Here is a 16,462-nt window from a genome sequence, read left to right as displayed (position 1 = left end):
TGATTTGAAAATATATACACAAATGGAGTCAAATGCTTTGTGGTATTTTCTTACCACTTCTGTATTTGCAATATGATTGTCACAAAAGATCACTTAGGTCACAAGAACTCATTATTCTTGTGACCTAATAACCAATAAGTTGTTGTGACCTAAGTGATCTTTTCTGATGGTGACATTGCAAAGATAGCTGTCACTGAAAAAGATATGAAAATACCATGAAATATTTGATGCCATTATGTACATATTTCCAAATTGGAAATAAACATAATTAAACCAATGTATCTTTGAGCACTTTATTATCTTCATGCAACATCTGTTTTTTGCATTTATTTTTATGCATTGCATGCCATCATTATGCTTATTTGTTCGTAAATGCCTGATTACATTTCTCACCACTTGAAATTGGAAAAAAAAAAAAAAAAAATCACATCTACATACAATACACAAGGCAAACATGTTACCTTTTCACAATTTAGAACATGTGGAAAATCTTGTGTATGTGTCTTCTGAAATTTTGCATCTTCCTGAAAGATATTGTTAATTAGCATCAACACTATATAAGTACCACCAAAATGACTGCACATTACAGAGAACAATACTATTATCTGATGTTTCTATTTTGCAATGGACTACCACAAAACATCTAATGATGAGTTTGTTAATGGAAACAAATAGAAATTTGCAAATTTTTTTAAAAATCTAATTTTAATGTTTTTTTTTATCCATCTTTTCATTTCCTGTGAAAGGATGGAGAAACTCTGTCACCTTTATTCCATTGGTGAGACAGAGAAGGATCAAATCAAGTACAAACGATGGATTCTCTGTCATGCATTCAGAGAGTTGGCTGTTATGTGTATGGTCAGTCCTCTCAATGGAAGACTCCATCTTTTCTGGGACAAAAAAAAAAGCATATGAAAGGTAAAGATGGTGCTTATCTATTTTTCTGATTCACATGGTATTGCTTATTGTGAATTTGACTCACATGGTCAAATGGTGAACCAAGAATAGAAAACAGTTCTACAATGACTGCACAGTGCTGTTTAGAGAAAGCATCCAGGAAATGGTCTTCAGGGAATTGCTGCTTGCATCACAACAATGCCCTTGCACATAGTCCTTTCCATTCAAGAATTTTATGCAAAGCACTTCATCACTGCAGTCCTCCACCTGTCATAATCTCCGGATTTAACTCACTGTGATTTTATTTTTTTTAACAGCTCTTGTCTGAACTTAAGGATGGCACCATAGATACTCTTATCCTGCTAAACACTGCTGCCCATAATTTAAAACTGGTGAAAGTCCAAGAAGAGGAACAAAGAAACTATACATGGCAAGGACTGCAAAACCAAATTTATTTGCATTCCCTTGTTCTTGAATTAGCCTGCAATTTTCTCTCCCCAAATGGATGATACAAGGGTCAGGGGAATGAAAGCAAGTCAAAGTGGACTTCTTTCGAATTCTTCATGAACTTACATAATAACAACAAAGCGCATACTTTGCTGTTAGAGTTTAATGTATGTCACATGGATAAGTAAAACAATCATACCATGGACCAGAAAAAAGTGGAAGTTGATTCCTTATATTTGGAGTCAAACAACACAAATTGACCATGTGAATATTTGAGAAATACAGTCAAGTCAGAAAAATACTATAGGATTGCAGAGGTATATTTCAATGTGCTGTGTGAAATCAAATAAAATGCTTTCTTTACTGTGTTTGATTTTAAATCACAGGGATATTCTTTTCCCACTGAAGACTGATGCTGGGCACTCAAGTGCTACGGTTTGGGCTTACGTTCAACTTAGACACAAATTTAAGTTTGAAAGCAAGTGGCTTCTCATCATACACAGGCCCAAGCCTTAGCACTGAGGACTCAACGTTCAATGGGAGCAGAATGATCACCATGACATATAAATTACAGGTAGTTCCCGACTTTACGAGTTAATTCGTTCCTAGTGTGCGTTCATAAAGTGAAAACTCTTAAAGCAGGAATTTATTTCCCATAGACAATGTTAATGTTGAAAACAGGGGTTACGTTCTCAACAATGAAATTAGTTAGCTAATTAGTTTATGTTTAAATAATGATGATTTATCCAAAAACATACCCTGTAAAATCAAGCAAATTATAATTAAATGAAATTATTTATGACTTACAAATGTTAATGTTTATTCTTCATCATCAACTAAATGCACACTCGTTCACTTGTTGTTTGGTTGTCGGCACTCGTTGTTGGTTTGTTACACAAGTAGTCATTTTCTTCAGAAATTCTTCAAGATGCATTTGTTTCAAAGATAATTTCCTTTTTTTTTATAAATTTCACGTTAGCATGCATAAGCATTTTTTAACGGCACGCACAAGTTGCAACTAACTAACAAGATATGCGCAAGTGAGATTACAACTAACATGATTCGTGGGAGTAACAAGTTTACGAAGCTTAAAAAAAAAAAAAAAGGAATGAAGACAAGATTCTGAAAATTTATATGTTTTGTTTATATGATTTAAGATTGCAGTGAAGGGGAAACACATTTCACCATAATAACATAAAAACATTATGGTGAAATACACAATTCCAGCTATCGGTATTTTCACAAATGCAATAACATTGAATTTACAACCAGTTTATAATTGATTGCACCAACAGAAAAGCCCAATAAACCAGAAAGTGCAAATTGTTTTTATCGTTTTATGGTAGTGACCTCCAGAAAAGTGATTTAGAAAAATGTCGCAAAGGCGTTCAAAATTGATTCTTATAACATAACATATGATAACAATGGAAGTGTAGTGCATTTTAATGGTTTGAATTGGTAACTAATACAATTTATATTATAAAAATGACCTTTTAGAGAAATAAATAGCTTAGTTATACAGCAAAAATTTCAACTACAAGGTCTTGGAACGAATAACTAAAACACAATGTGTTATTGCGTTAATATCGTATAAGTGGGGTACACTTTATTGTATAGCTACAAGCGTGGTTTGAAATGTGCGATTTATAAATGTTTAACGTTCATTTCTTGCAATTAATGTTCATATTTTCGATTTTGTTGATACTTGAAAAAAAAAAAAAAAAAAACTCATAAACCCGAGAACTGCCTGTATTTAATTTCAAATACTGTATTGAAGTATCCCCCTAAAATCCTATACTGCGCAGGGCAAATGCAGTCCGGTTCTACGAGGCACACAAAGCTGTTGTAATACTTTTAAATGGAAGGTTTTTTTTTTTAACTTCCATATACTGCTTGGCTATTCACTTGGTCAAAAAAACAAAAAAAATCAGTTCTGCACATATATGCTAATAGAGGTCACCCATCAGCTGATAACAAGTCAGTAGCACGAAAAGCAAAAATCTGAGATACCTGATAGTATAAAAGTGAAGAAAGTGTTCCCCAGGCATTGAAAATGTTGTAATGAAGATATCACTAGCTATAGAGAATCAAAATACCAGTGACCAGCCAAAGAATGTTAAAAGACCTGATAGCATTTCTTTAATGCACAGCGGGCTTGTGAAGCAGTCTGTCATAACACTACACCTCACAACTTATCCTCTGCTGCTTCTGAATTGCATTACTGTGTGTTCTGGCTCACTCTGTAGTTCTGAGTGTTCGCTAAAGTGTTTACATGCAATGTATTGATACAGGGATGGCATTGGCTTAGGGTGTTGAAGTTTAAGAGTGGGTGCCAAAATCAAGAGAGTAACAGAAAAAAAATCACTCAAAATCAACAAGAAACAAATAAGCAGTTTAAAAAAGGAATTCTATATTGGCAATTAGGGTCTGAATTCTTGACAACTAATAAAAGTACTAAACCAAATTTATCTGCTGCCTAACTGTTTGGTATGATATATTGAGTCAAATCAACATTACAAGCAAAGTCTCTAAGAAGTCAATTTGAATATGCACAAGTTATCTCCCCTCCCCCTGCTTTCAGAATCAATCAAAAACCTTGAAAACTGTAGAACAGATGATAAACTTAAATGCCTTCTAGACAATGCAAAAAAGTTAGCAATTGAATTTGGGCTAATAAGAATTCACTACCAAAAAATGAATGTTTGCTAGTGAACACCAAACGAAGTTGGAACAACAGAGAAGGAAAATTTTAAGATCTACTATTTTGACAGTGCAATCCACTAATCTGAGTTAATCATAAAGCATAACAATCAATTCTGTGTATAGATGGTGATCAGAAAGTTACCTCCATTATCAATTTACATGGAGAATTAAAATATTTGCAAAACCATTTCAAGGCAATTATTTTCCCCAAAAATCTTACACTTCATGTGCTCAAATAATCTGATGGCACCATTGGCAAATCTTTTTGTGGCACTAAAAATTCTTGTAGCTGCCAGTATCAGTGGCTAGTGCTGAACGGAGCTTTTCAAGGATGAAGAACCTACCTCCATTCCATGATGACAAGGTTGACTGGATGGAGTGGCAATCTCATAGTGCCTCCGTAGCCAGATGGGAAGGAGTGGCAGTGCATAGCACACGCTTCTTGATTAGACCGGGGTTAGAGCCCGTCACCACCAAATACGGAGGATGTGGAAAGGTCAGGGAATGACCACCGCATATCCCAGAGCAATATGGCCTAAGTTGCTAATGCTCCTAAAAACCAAAAAAAAACAACAACAAATAACAGCAAACTCATCAATCGAACAAGCAATCACCAAATTTAGACCTGGATGAAATGATGCAAATATTTGGCTGTTAAGGCTTAAAATATTAAATTTTGAAGCAGAAAATTTAACAAAAATTTGTAATAATTAATGCTATTTGTTAAATTAATAAATAATTAAATTAATAAAATGAACTGGATGAAATAAACATTTTCAAAAAACTTATTTTATTTTTAAACTGAAAAAGTATTTTCAACTTATATGAATTGGACAGGAGCATGGGTGCCAAAACAAAGTAAGTTAGTTAAGGGTGCCACAACCCTTTGATCTAGTTCTGTGTTGATATGTGTTTTCCCAGCTATAAGAAGTTCCATAGACATTACATATTAACCTCAATATATGCTACTGCTATGAGTGCATCCACCTGCCAACACCTCTGGAAGAAACCTGCAGTAACCATCATTTTATATTGCACCATTACTATATTTCTTCAAGAATAGCTTGGGAAACCTGTTTTAACCACTTCAATTTTGGATTTTGGTTAGGTAGAGGTTCCTTGGTGCATCAACTACAATGGTGATAAGTGCATAAGTTCTTATGGTATTAATATATGGGCTATGTATATTATGTCTGTACATGTACCAGTTCAGAGACAAATCTGTGAGCTCTAAAACCCAGGGTAACTCTTGGGGGAAGGGCACCAACTCTCTACACCTAAGACTGATAACTACAACACCCTGAGAGATATTTAAGAATTCCTTCAAGTCACTGATAGGATCTGGATATAGACCTCTCCAAAGGAACAACAGGTAGCAACACCACTACATTGCCACTGAGAATGCAAGTTCAAATCTCAGTGATTCTTCTGCATGGTCCATCACGAAATGGCACACCTAACCATGTACTGTTTTTAAGTCCCCGACTTTTCAAAGCCACTTGAATTATTATTATGACAGAAAAGCTTGTGAAGTAAGTAAATATCCTTATAGTAAGTACTACACGATAGCATGTTTTTACCAACTGTTCCCATAATTTTTTCCAACGTAACATGTAAACATCTGTAGCATCCCTGGAACTTTTTAAAAAAGCAAAAAGTTCTAGAGCTTCTTGCTTTTTCAAAAAGTTTGTTTAAAAACATGTTCAACATGTTTAAAAAAAAAAAAGAGTTTAATTCTCTTTTATTAAGTGTGAATCACCCAACTTCCAGATATTTTGCTTCCCTGATAAATGGTTTACATTGTATGGGAAATCAAAACAGAAGGTTAACTTTGGCCATGAAATATTAGAAACATGATGAATTCTATTAATATAAAAATATTCTACATTGATGAATGTTAACTTACTGTTTTAGAAAATGCTATACAACTGACAGCCCTTTCAAATTCTCCATTTCCTATAACGTGAAGAGTGTTTAAACTCACTGAGTCCCAGACACGTACATGTGCCTAAAATAAATAAGTATAACCTATACATATAATGGATTAGATATAATTACAACAAGATTTCAAATATTATAATAATAAACAAAATCCTAGGTTCGATTTTGTATATTTTAATATATGCAAAGATGTGTATAATTTACAAAACACATCTCTTATCTGCACGGTTTACTGCAAAATATGTACCTTTATATGGTGATTCCATAAAAGTTAACATGTTAAAAGAGAAAAGAAGTTAGGACCTCAAAGAAATAGCTTCTGGGGTTCTGTCCTTATGCTGACCTTTACCTTATCACTTGTTGTAGTAGTGGCATGTGACGCAAGAAAGCAAGTGTATGAGCTTATGCAGCATCAGCAAAAAAAAAAAAAAAAAAAACACACCATTCCCTCCAAATGCCTGTCCAGTTCCTCCTTAAATTTATTTAACCTATCAACTTTCACAACGACAGATGGAAGTTTGTTCCAGCAATTAACCACCCACTGGCTAAAGGCAAATTTCCGCACATCTATTCTACATCTTTCTTTTCTTAATTTGAATTTATGCCCCCTTAGGTTTGTAATCTGAACAAGTGGAAGGATCCCATCAGAATTCAGCATGCTCAATCCATTCAAGGCCTCAATCAGATCACCGCGCAGGTACCTAGTCTCCAGCCACTGCAATTTGTAGAACTTAAGCCTCTCTTGGTAAGAGGATCCCTTCCTTCCCTTCACCAATCTTGTTGCCCTTCTCTGTACACGCTCAAGCAAATCTACATCCTTCCTAAAATGAGGCCTCCAGACATGTACGCAGTACTCAAGGCGTGGCCTGACCATTGCCTTATATAGAGGGACAATCACCTCCTTTTCCCTGCTATCAAAATTCTTATATATCATTGACAAAACCCCATGACCTGCCCTGGCAGCCTGTCTGCATTGCTCAGAAAACTTCATATCTGACTGCACAATTACTCCCAGGTCTTTTTCATTTTCTACCACTTTAAGTGTAGTACCACACAGTTGGTACGTTTCTCTGGGGTTACTTCTACCCATATGCAGTACTTTGCATTTGTCAAGGTTAAACTTCAGTTGCCACTTCTTAGCCCATCTGCCCAAATTATCTAGATCCTGTTGCAGTAGCACACTGCCATTACTGCCATTAAGAACCCTGCCAACCTTTGTATCATCTGCAAACTTCAACACTAAGCCTGATATACCTTCATCAATATCATTGATAAATATACAAAACAACAGAGGACTCAACACCGAACCCTGTGGGACTCCACTAATAACATTAGTCCATGAAGAGCAGCACCCATTAATTACAACCCTCTGTCTTCTCCCACCCAACCATCCTTTTATCCATTGTAGCAACTGCAATGGTATTACCCTTAATACCATTCTGCTCCAATTTGTACAATAGTCTTCCATGCACAACAGTGTCAAAAGCTTTCCTGAAATCCAAATATATGATATCAAATTTATTTTTTGCATCCAGTTCCTTTGTAACCACATCATATATCATTGTTATAAGATAAAGGTCACAAATGCTTAGTAGGTGTAAGAAAAGCACATGAAGAACCTTGACATATTATATTCTATAAATGATATATCTCTGATTTCTATATTCTGATAAATCCTACACCTGCTAAACATTGCGTGCAACTTGTTATGGAATGGAGGTATACACAAACACCAGTGTTTCTGAACAGTTAATATTACATGTGAATTGGCTATAGAATGGGAGAGAAACCATACTTCAGAACCGATTTCTTGGACACAATAACTTGAATGAGGGTTTTGTAACTTATTCCAAACTTCTTGAATAACCTGAACCATTAGTTGTGTTGGATATTGTCTACTCTTAAAAACTTTGCAAATCACTATCATCACAACTATAATTAATGGAACTGTAAACATGGTTAAACAATACTGATCTTTTCATGCTAAAAAGAGTGGCATAAATGGAAATGTAAGTATGCATGCAAAAATGGCACTGTGCATTTTCTTCGGAAAATATAATATCATCACACCTAAAGAAGAAAATAATACAGTATATATCCAGTAATTAGAATTTTAATGACAAAGAATGAAGCTTTCAGGGAAAATAGACTACTTCCTCAGCAAACATATACAGATTATAACAGAATATGGACGTTATAGATAAATCAATAGATATAAGAGCTGTGTGTGCTCTGATGCGTACATGGCCGTGAGACTGACATTCATCTACTAGATTGGTGTTCACTGTTGGTACACGGACTTGCGTGGGTTTGCTACCAGCATTTATCAAGCTTCAAGACTGTTGATTCCAAAATAGGGTGTAGCCTTGTGCCCTTGCAGCAATTCAAGGTTTTTGAATTGCATGATATGTTCAATGATTCCAGCCAAAGGTGGTGGCGGAAGTGTCAGGATTGGTTGATCACTTCGTAATCACGTTTAGGGTTAAGGTCATGGTGGTTCGACCAGATCTGTAGTTGGTAAACTGCCCGCACCATATTAGCTTACGGTATACCGAGGTTTCGAGGTGTGGGCCCACTCGCTTTAATAGAACGTCTAAGAATGGAAGGGACCCGTCCACTTTTAGTTTTAAAGTGAACTGGATGAATAGTGATAAAGAATTGAGGTATTCTAGTAGTGTTACCTCTGAACAATGTGGGATGGTGGTGAAGATATCATTGACGTATCTGCACCACATTGTAATAGGTATGGGCAGGCTCAGGAATATCTGTTCCTCTGGTCCAACATGCCTGGATAACAGGGAATACAGCCAGTGGGCATATTGTCATGTGGGGATGACGGCCTCGGGCGGGTCATAAGCTGTTGTTGTTGTTTTGGTTTTTTAGGAACATTAGCAACTAAGGCCATATTGCTCCAGGGATATGCGGTGGTCATTCCCTGACCTTTCCGCATCTGGTGGTCATGGGCTCAAACCCCGGTCTAATCAAGAAGTGTGTGCTACGCACTGCTGCTCCTGCCCACCTGGCTACAGAGGCGGCCCCGGGTCATAAGCTCTTGTGCTTGTAGTAAGCACTTGTCTAATATATGGGTTGGGTAACCACAATTGACCAGGTCAGTTTTTACTTTGGAAATCTCAGTGCACCTAGCTTCCTCTGAGATATACAGTATAGTATACCTCAGAGGACATTCCATATGTAAAATGTAAAATAATATACTGTAATATTTTCTTCTTTAAGTCATGGAATGCAGTACCATAGGCCCATTTGCATTTATAATCACATCTACTACATTGTTAGACAATGTCTACATATGTTCACCAGTTGCCAGTGTTCAGTCTGTGTTATACAAAAAAGCATAACTTAGCTCTGCTTCCAATTGCATCATTGGTGAATCAGATTTCTATGGTCAGACAGGGTCACTTTCTCCAAGATTCACAAAAGATGGAGAAAAAAGCAGAGAAAAAGTTATAAAACAAGTGTGTTAACGAAGACTGTTCACGCTGGCTGCCAACTTCAACAATGCCGATAAATATTCATATTCACATATATATATTCTATTTATAACTAAAAAAAGTACCACTATTTGAATGAAGTAGCTAATTACAACTCCATATCCGTGTAAACTTGCAATTTTTTTTTAGATACTGGTACACTTCTTTCTTCTCATCAATTTTGATTTTTTTTAATCTCATGAGGTGGGAGTATACTCTGAATTTTTACATGCATTTAATATTAAAATTTAATTAAAGAATTACTGAAAGACAATAAAGATGAATATATTGAGAAATGACAATGCCATTATTTGAAATACTTTAAGCCTAATGAACTCTTCTCTTTCATCTCAGCTAATCATGGTAAATAATACCATTTTTTTTTCCATTTTTTAAAAATTATTATTATTCATTTTATCAATATAGAAGTTTAAAAAATTAAAACAAATGATATTTTAAATGAAACCAATATATCTTGGTTTCTAAAATTCCAGGAGCTGGATTAACTAGAAAATATAAATATAAACCATTTTTTCTGGTACCAGATTCTGCCACCATAAAATGATTACATTATATATTCTGATTTTATCATTACAAAACATTGAGAGATAATGCTGATTTCAGCATCCCTTACCCTATTTTTCAGAAAACAATTATTATTTTTTACATTGCATCTCAGCAACAAGAAAAAGGAAGACCAACAGGGGTTGATCCATGAAAAGTTCACATATCTAGAAAGACATGTTTGCTAATCATCCAGTGCAATTCGTAATCCACCAGTTATTTTTGAAACCTCATGGTCTTGTGATTGTGTTTCATATTTTATTAGTTAGTTACTTGATTAATATTTGTAGCTGTGTAGAATGAGCAGATTTATCAGAACATTTGAACTTTTTTCATATTAAATTTTCATCATTTTCGTTTATTTATATGAACAAACTGTTTCAGAGAGAAATGTAAATTTACTATCTATCTATATATATAGTTAAACTCTATCTTAAGTATATTTGTTAGCATTATTAGTATCTGAAATAAAAATGTATACTAATATACTAATGTCTGTCTTATTTTTATCACTTTTACTGTTTAATCAAATGTTAAAAATGCTTGCTTTATAATTAAACTTTATCTGTGAATGTTTAAACATTTCTGCACTGAAACATTTGCTTCCACGTTTCACGTGCGCAATATTGTGACGTACATGCTATTGTTATGGGTAAGAGAGAGTGGGTTTTAAGAAAGAAAAGTTTCTGAAATGAGAATTAATGTTGTAGCTTTATCATTACTGAAAAAGAAAAATCACATGGAATTACTTCAGTATATTTTTATATCTGCAACTGATCTTAATGTATGCAGGAACAAAGAAATCAGATACGAAGTTCTCTGAGCAGTGCAGACAGGCTGCCAGGATAGTTCATGGAGTTTTGTCAATGACATACACGAATTTTGCTAGCAGCAATAAGGGGGTGATTATCTATGGTTAGGCCACATCTTGAGTACTGCATACATGTCTGGAAGCCTCATTTTGGGAAGGACATGGATCTGTTGGAATGGGTGCACAGAAGAGCAACAAGATTAGTGAGGGGGAGCAAAAGGGTGCCCTACCAAGAAAGGCTTCAAATCTGTAAACTGAACATCTATAGACTAGTACCTGTGAGGTGATCTGACTGAGTTGTTTAAGGCTTTGAATGCTTGAGCAACCGAAAGCTGATGGGATTCTTCATATTTCTCAGTGAGGGAGCATAAATTCAAATTGAGGAAGGATAGTTGCAAAATAGATGTGTGGAAGTTTGCTTTCAGTCAATGGGTAGTTGATTGTTGGAACAAACTCTCACCTGTTTTTGTTGCTGTGGAAGTTGGAAATTTGAATAAATTCAAGGAAGATCTAGACAAACTATGGGAAGGGACAGACAGGTGATGTGGAAAAGTTTTTTTTTTTTTTTCCTGCTGGTGTGGTATAAGCATGCTTTATTGCATTTTTTGCCACTACTAATAGTAAGTACACTTGACTTGCAAGTGTATCAAAGGATACCAGACTTGACAATACTAAACTATTTCCTACATTTTTAGAAATACTTGTTCCTTGATTTTAAGGTTAAAGAGGGTAAAGGTTTTAATTAAAAATTCATTTAAAGATATGATGTGGCAATTTCGTAGTGCCAAACAAGAGGTTCAAATATGGTTTTTCGTATTTCTGAAATTAAGAGGAAAAAGTTCATATCATACAACAACAGACAAACCCATTTATATAAATTTTATATTACAGTAACACAATTATATTATAAAATGCCTTTCAATAAGTCCAGTTCTTCAAAGTTCAAAAATAAATATGCAAAGGATACTGCTCTCAGGGGATTTAACAGCCTAAGAACAAGTTTTTTTTATACGAAACAAAAAGCTGATATGTTTAATGGTGTTTAACGCTACTGTCTAAGAATATAGTAATTTCAGTAGTAGTCTGAGTAAAAAGCAATATTAAAACAATCTCATATTTACATTTTCTTGATACAACATAAATCACAGTTTTTAATTAAAGTGTAAAAAAACAAGAACACAATAAAACAGCATAGGAACCGAAAGTACTTTCTCAAATTGTGGCCTATTCATGACAGCGCCTTCTTTTCACTTGTTGCTTGTATTCCACTTCCAGGGCATCTCTTGTTACTGTCCAACAGCAGTCAGCAAGCATAGAAGTGTTCCACCTACAGTGATATCTTCTTTCCATTGCTGAAATGCCTTGGAGGAATCACTCACCATGCTCGTCACTCACTGCACCACAGTTGTCGGGGAAGAAGTCCAGATGAGAGTTGAGAAAGTGGATTTTCAGTGACATCTTGCAGCCTAATTGATGATACTTTTCTAGAAGGTTGTTCACAGTCTCAACATAGTTTCCAGCTCTTTAGTTTCCCAGGAAGTCATGCACATCACTTTTAAAGGCTTCCCAAGCTGCATCCCCCCCCCCCGTTACAAAAAAAAAAAAAAAAAAAAAAAAACCACCGTGTAAGGATTCCTGTTTCAGTGTTACCAACCTATCTATTCTCTAGACTCCAAAATTCCCTAGTATTCACCAATATTCCCCTAAATCATAAAAGGGGCTATATCATGGAAACAAGAGCTAACTAAGAGTTTTAAATGCTATATTAGTTTTTCTCATTCTGAAATTAAGAATTGGCTATTTTCAAGCCAGAAACATTTTTGGTGTTGATCAGTGTAAGCATGGTGAGATTCTCATATGAAATATCTCTACTACTGCTCTCTCATAAGCAAAACCTATATTTCAATGGATTGATTGATTGATTTGGTAGTTGTTGGCGCATCGGCTTCTGTGGCCATATTGCACCTCCCAAGGTTTTTGCAGTACTTTGATCCAAGCCCGAGGCGGGAATCGAACCCGCGACCTTTGGGTTGCCGGGCAGGTACTTTACCCACTCGGCTAGCCCGGTCGGCCTATTTCAATGGAGAAGGTTTTGTAAAATCAAGCCCTTTGACATTTACAAATTATAGTAGCAACCTAGAAGTAAAAAGAATGGTTGCTGACATTGTTTTTTGAAAAAAAAAAAAAAATACTGTGAAGAGGAGAAAAGATGAAGTATTGCTAAAAAACAAAATACTTCTCTTTCTTTTTTTTTTTTTTTGCTGTATGCAAACACTTTATATTGGCATTTGACATAGGTTGTAATAATACCGATACTGTCCAGCTAGGTTTTTAATAGTAATTATTTAGGAGCTCCTTTGACGACATCTTATCGCTGTACATCATTGACAAAACCCCATGAGCTGTGTCCTGGCAGCCTGTCTGCACTGCTCAGAGAACTTCGTATTAGACTGTACAATTACCCCCAGGTATTTTTCATTTTCCCCTACCCTCAGCGTAGTACTACACAATTGTTACGTTACTCGGGGATTACTGCTACACATATGCAGTACCTTGCGTTGTCAACATTAAACTTCAATTGCCATTTCTCAGCCTATCTTACTAATTTTTCTAGATCTTGTTGCAGTAGCATACCTTCATTACTTCATTAACCACCTCACCAACATTTCTATTATCGAAACTTAGGCATAAAGCTTCATATACCCTCATTAATAAATACAGAAAACAATGAGTTCAGCACCAAACCCTGTGATACCCACTAATAGCATTGCTAAACTTCTGGCATTCCCATCCCTCAAGAATTCCTCCTGTTTAAATGTATATGCAAATACCTATTCAGCCTGTCAGTAACTTGATTAGGATCATCAAGTTGATATATCAAGTGGACTGATGTGATTCAGCCCCTTTCCTTCTACTGCTAATATAAGTAAAGAAGTCTTTGCTGCTTTTCTTGGAATCCCTGGCCAGAGACTTCAATCTGTCTTGGATTGCCTAACCTCCTTTGTGACTTGATTGCACACTACTTTATATCTACCATAGGGCTCACATCTGGTGAGTATGGGCTTGGCACACCCAGGGTCCTGAGCTGGATATCATCATTCTTCTCATTCTTGGTGATTCCCTTCTACTTCTGGCTCTCTCTCTCTCTCTCTCTCTCTCTCTCTCTCTCTCTCAGGGTAACTCATTGGAAATTATTTTTTGGCTGGTGCAGCATAAGCCTCAGGCTTCTTTGCACTATATGGCTAGTAATAATAACAATAATCTGATAATTTATACGCATCCCATGCATTTTTCTTCCTGGCTATGTGTCTCGATACTTCATCTGTCATCCATATAGGTCTACATCGTGAACAGTTTTTCTTAGATAGTATGAAATGATTAGCTTTTGCGATTACTTCCCTGAATGCTGCCCATTTAGAATTTATTGTTAGTAACATTATTAGTTGGTCCCACTGTAAGAAATCCCATATCGAAAAACTGTGTTTACTGTTATCTAGTGGTTCTTTTATATGCAGATTCTTGATAAGACATTCTGATTTACTGATCCACTGTTTCTCTGTACAGTTGTTTGTTGTACTCATTGGGGTCATTAGGCCTATAACACACTCCTACTCTCATTTTTTGCTTCAGGAAAATAGCAGTGCAAACTAGGTTTCAATGTATACTGTGAAATGTTACCCATGGATGCTCTCAGAGTTTGTGCCAGGTTGCTGTTTCTGGAACCTAATGCCGGAAAAATTACTGGAGGCAGACATGTCAAGTGGACAAGGTTGCCTTTGCAGATGACCTTGTTCTCCTTGTGATGGATAATACCAGAAGGGCTCTGAAGGAAACTCATGCCAGAACCTTCTGCAGAATTGGACACGAACCCATAAGCTGGTAATTTCTAGTACAAAAATTAAGTCCATCCTACTAAAAGGCAAATTAAGAAGATCTCCGCAGATAAAGATTTCAAAAAAAAAAAAAAAAACAATAAGCCCTCACACAACAGAAATAAAATACCTTGAAGTCGTCTTTGACTCCAAGCTAACATTTCACCCTCGTCTAACGTATGTTGATAAAAAAGTGAGAAACTATGCTAGCATGATTGCCAGAATAAGTACAGCCAGCTGGGGTTTAAAAAGGAAGACTTTAGTCCTCATTTATAAGGCTATCTTCCTCCCAGTAATTACTTATGGGGCTGGCATCTGGTTCCCTAGGATGCTACTAAGTAACAACTGAACTAACCTAGGATCCATCGCATGTCATTCTACTTACACTTACCAGGGCCGCACTGGCAGCACCCCTGCCCTGCAGGTCATGGCTGGGGCACTGCCATTAGATTTCGAAATAATTTGAAGCAGCCTTAACTATGGGCTTAGAAGGCAGATCCCTACTGCCATCTTAGGGATCAACACAGACCTAAAAGCTGATCCTAAACAAGGTAAGAAAGGATACTGACCTGTCTACAACAGCAATGGCAAGATAAGCAGGAAAATCAGATAAAGGGGACATCGCTAAGAGGTTCTTGCCACAGGTAACCCTAGTCTTCCCCAAACCTTCATCCTGGTTTGCACCAGCCTTATACACTACATTTTTGCTAACAGGGCATAGATCCCTGAATAAAACTATGTCAACTGGGCCTCACAAGGACCCAAAATGTACCTGTAGTGCTGATGAGGGTTGGGCCTCACATCTTATATGACTGCCCCAATTATCATCCCCACAGATGTATAATCGTAACAAAAATAGGGCTAATAAGCTGTGGAAATGAACAACTTTTCACATCTCTGGTGACAGGCATTACATGGCCTTCTCTGAATTTGCTCAAAAAGCTTTCGAGACTAGGAGAAGCAACCATGCAGCGATAACCTAAACTGTGAATCCCATTCTAGCTTGAAAAGTTACCCTCCCTGATGACAAATCTGATAATGACTGGCTTGTTAGAATGTGTTTCCCACCCAGTGCAAGAAGTATAAAAGGAAATGTTTTTATTAATCTAACTATAACCCACAACTTGAATGAATAATTTTATAAAACTATAAATGAAATACCACATCAGATTTACTGCATGACCTCTTTACTTTTGTCATCTTATATTTATAATAGCATCCCATCTTTTCCATCTTATATCTGTCTAAAATCCTGTGCATTCAAAGCTTTTTCATCTACTTACATATTGTTTAAAACAATTTATATGAATTATATAATTATATGAAAAATCATATGAATGAGTACCTGGGTGTGACTCAGTGTATGTTGAATAGGTGACTGAATGCTTGCAGGCAGGTAGATATCTATATGCTTACCAGGATAAATATACTTGTGTGTGAAATCGTACATGTGTTAGTGTGTAAGTTAGTTAATGTAAATATGTGTAACTTGCTGGGCGAGAAACAAGTACAAGTCCACTTAACTGAAAAAAAAAATAGTGCTAAGTCTCTGTGTCAATTCAGGATACTGTTACAACACAAGTTACAGAGCACAAGTAAAGACCTGTGTAAACGGTATGGTAGCAAAGTGAATGTAGATGTGACAAGATAGATAGATATATGGGGGGGGAAATGTAAATATCATGATAGTTGTGTTTATTTAGGTGGCGCCTATGAAGTCTTTGAGTTTGTGATGATGT

The 16,462-nt window shown here is 35.9% G+C and overlaps 1 protein-coding gene across 5 annotated transcripts in view; it reads right to left on the bottom strand.

Moving 5' to 3' along the window:
* Positions 1-16,462, bottom strand: part of LOC150084715 (echinoderm microtubule-associated protein-like 2) — a 364,524-nt gene that overhangs the window by 187,778 nt on the left and 160,284 nt on the right. For all 5 annotated transcript variants that reach the window (XM_090376571.1, XM_090376573.1, XM_090376572.1 and 2 more), the window contains one exon: positions 5,954-6,055. In XM_090376571.1, the coding sequence (XP_090232697.1) occupies positions 5,954-6,055 (102 nt within the window). The remainder of the gene's footprint in view (positions 1-5,953; positions 6,056-16,462) is intronic.

The sequence above is a fragment of the Mastigoproctus giganteus genome, chromosome 6 (assembly GCF_048544385.1).
Source record: "Mastigoproctus giganteus isolate SK-2022 chromosome 6, ASM4854438v1, whole genome shotgun sequence".
In the NCBI taxonomy this organism is placed as follows: Eukaryota; Metazoa; Arthropoda; class Arachnida; order Uropygi; family Thelyphonidae; genus Mastigoproctus; species Mastigoproctus giganteus.
This window is presented reverse-complemented; position numbering and strand designations above follow the sequence as displayed.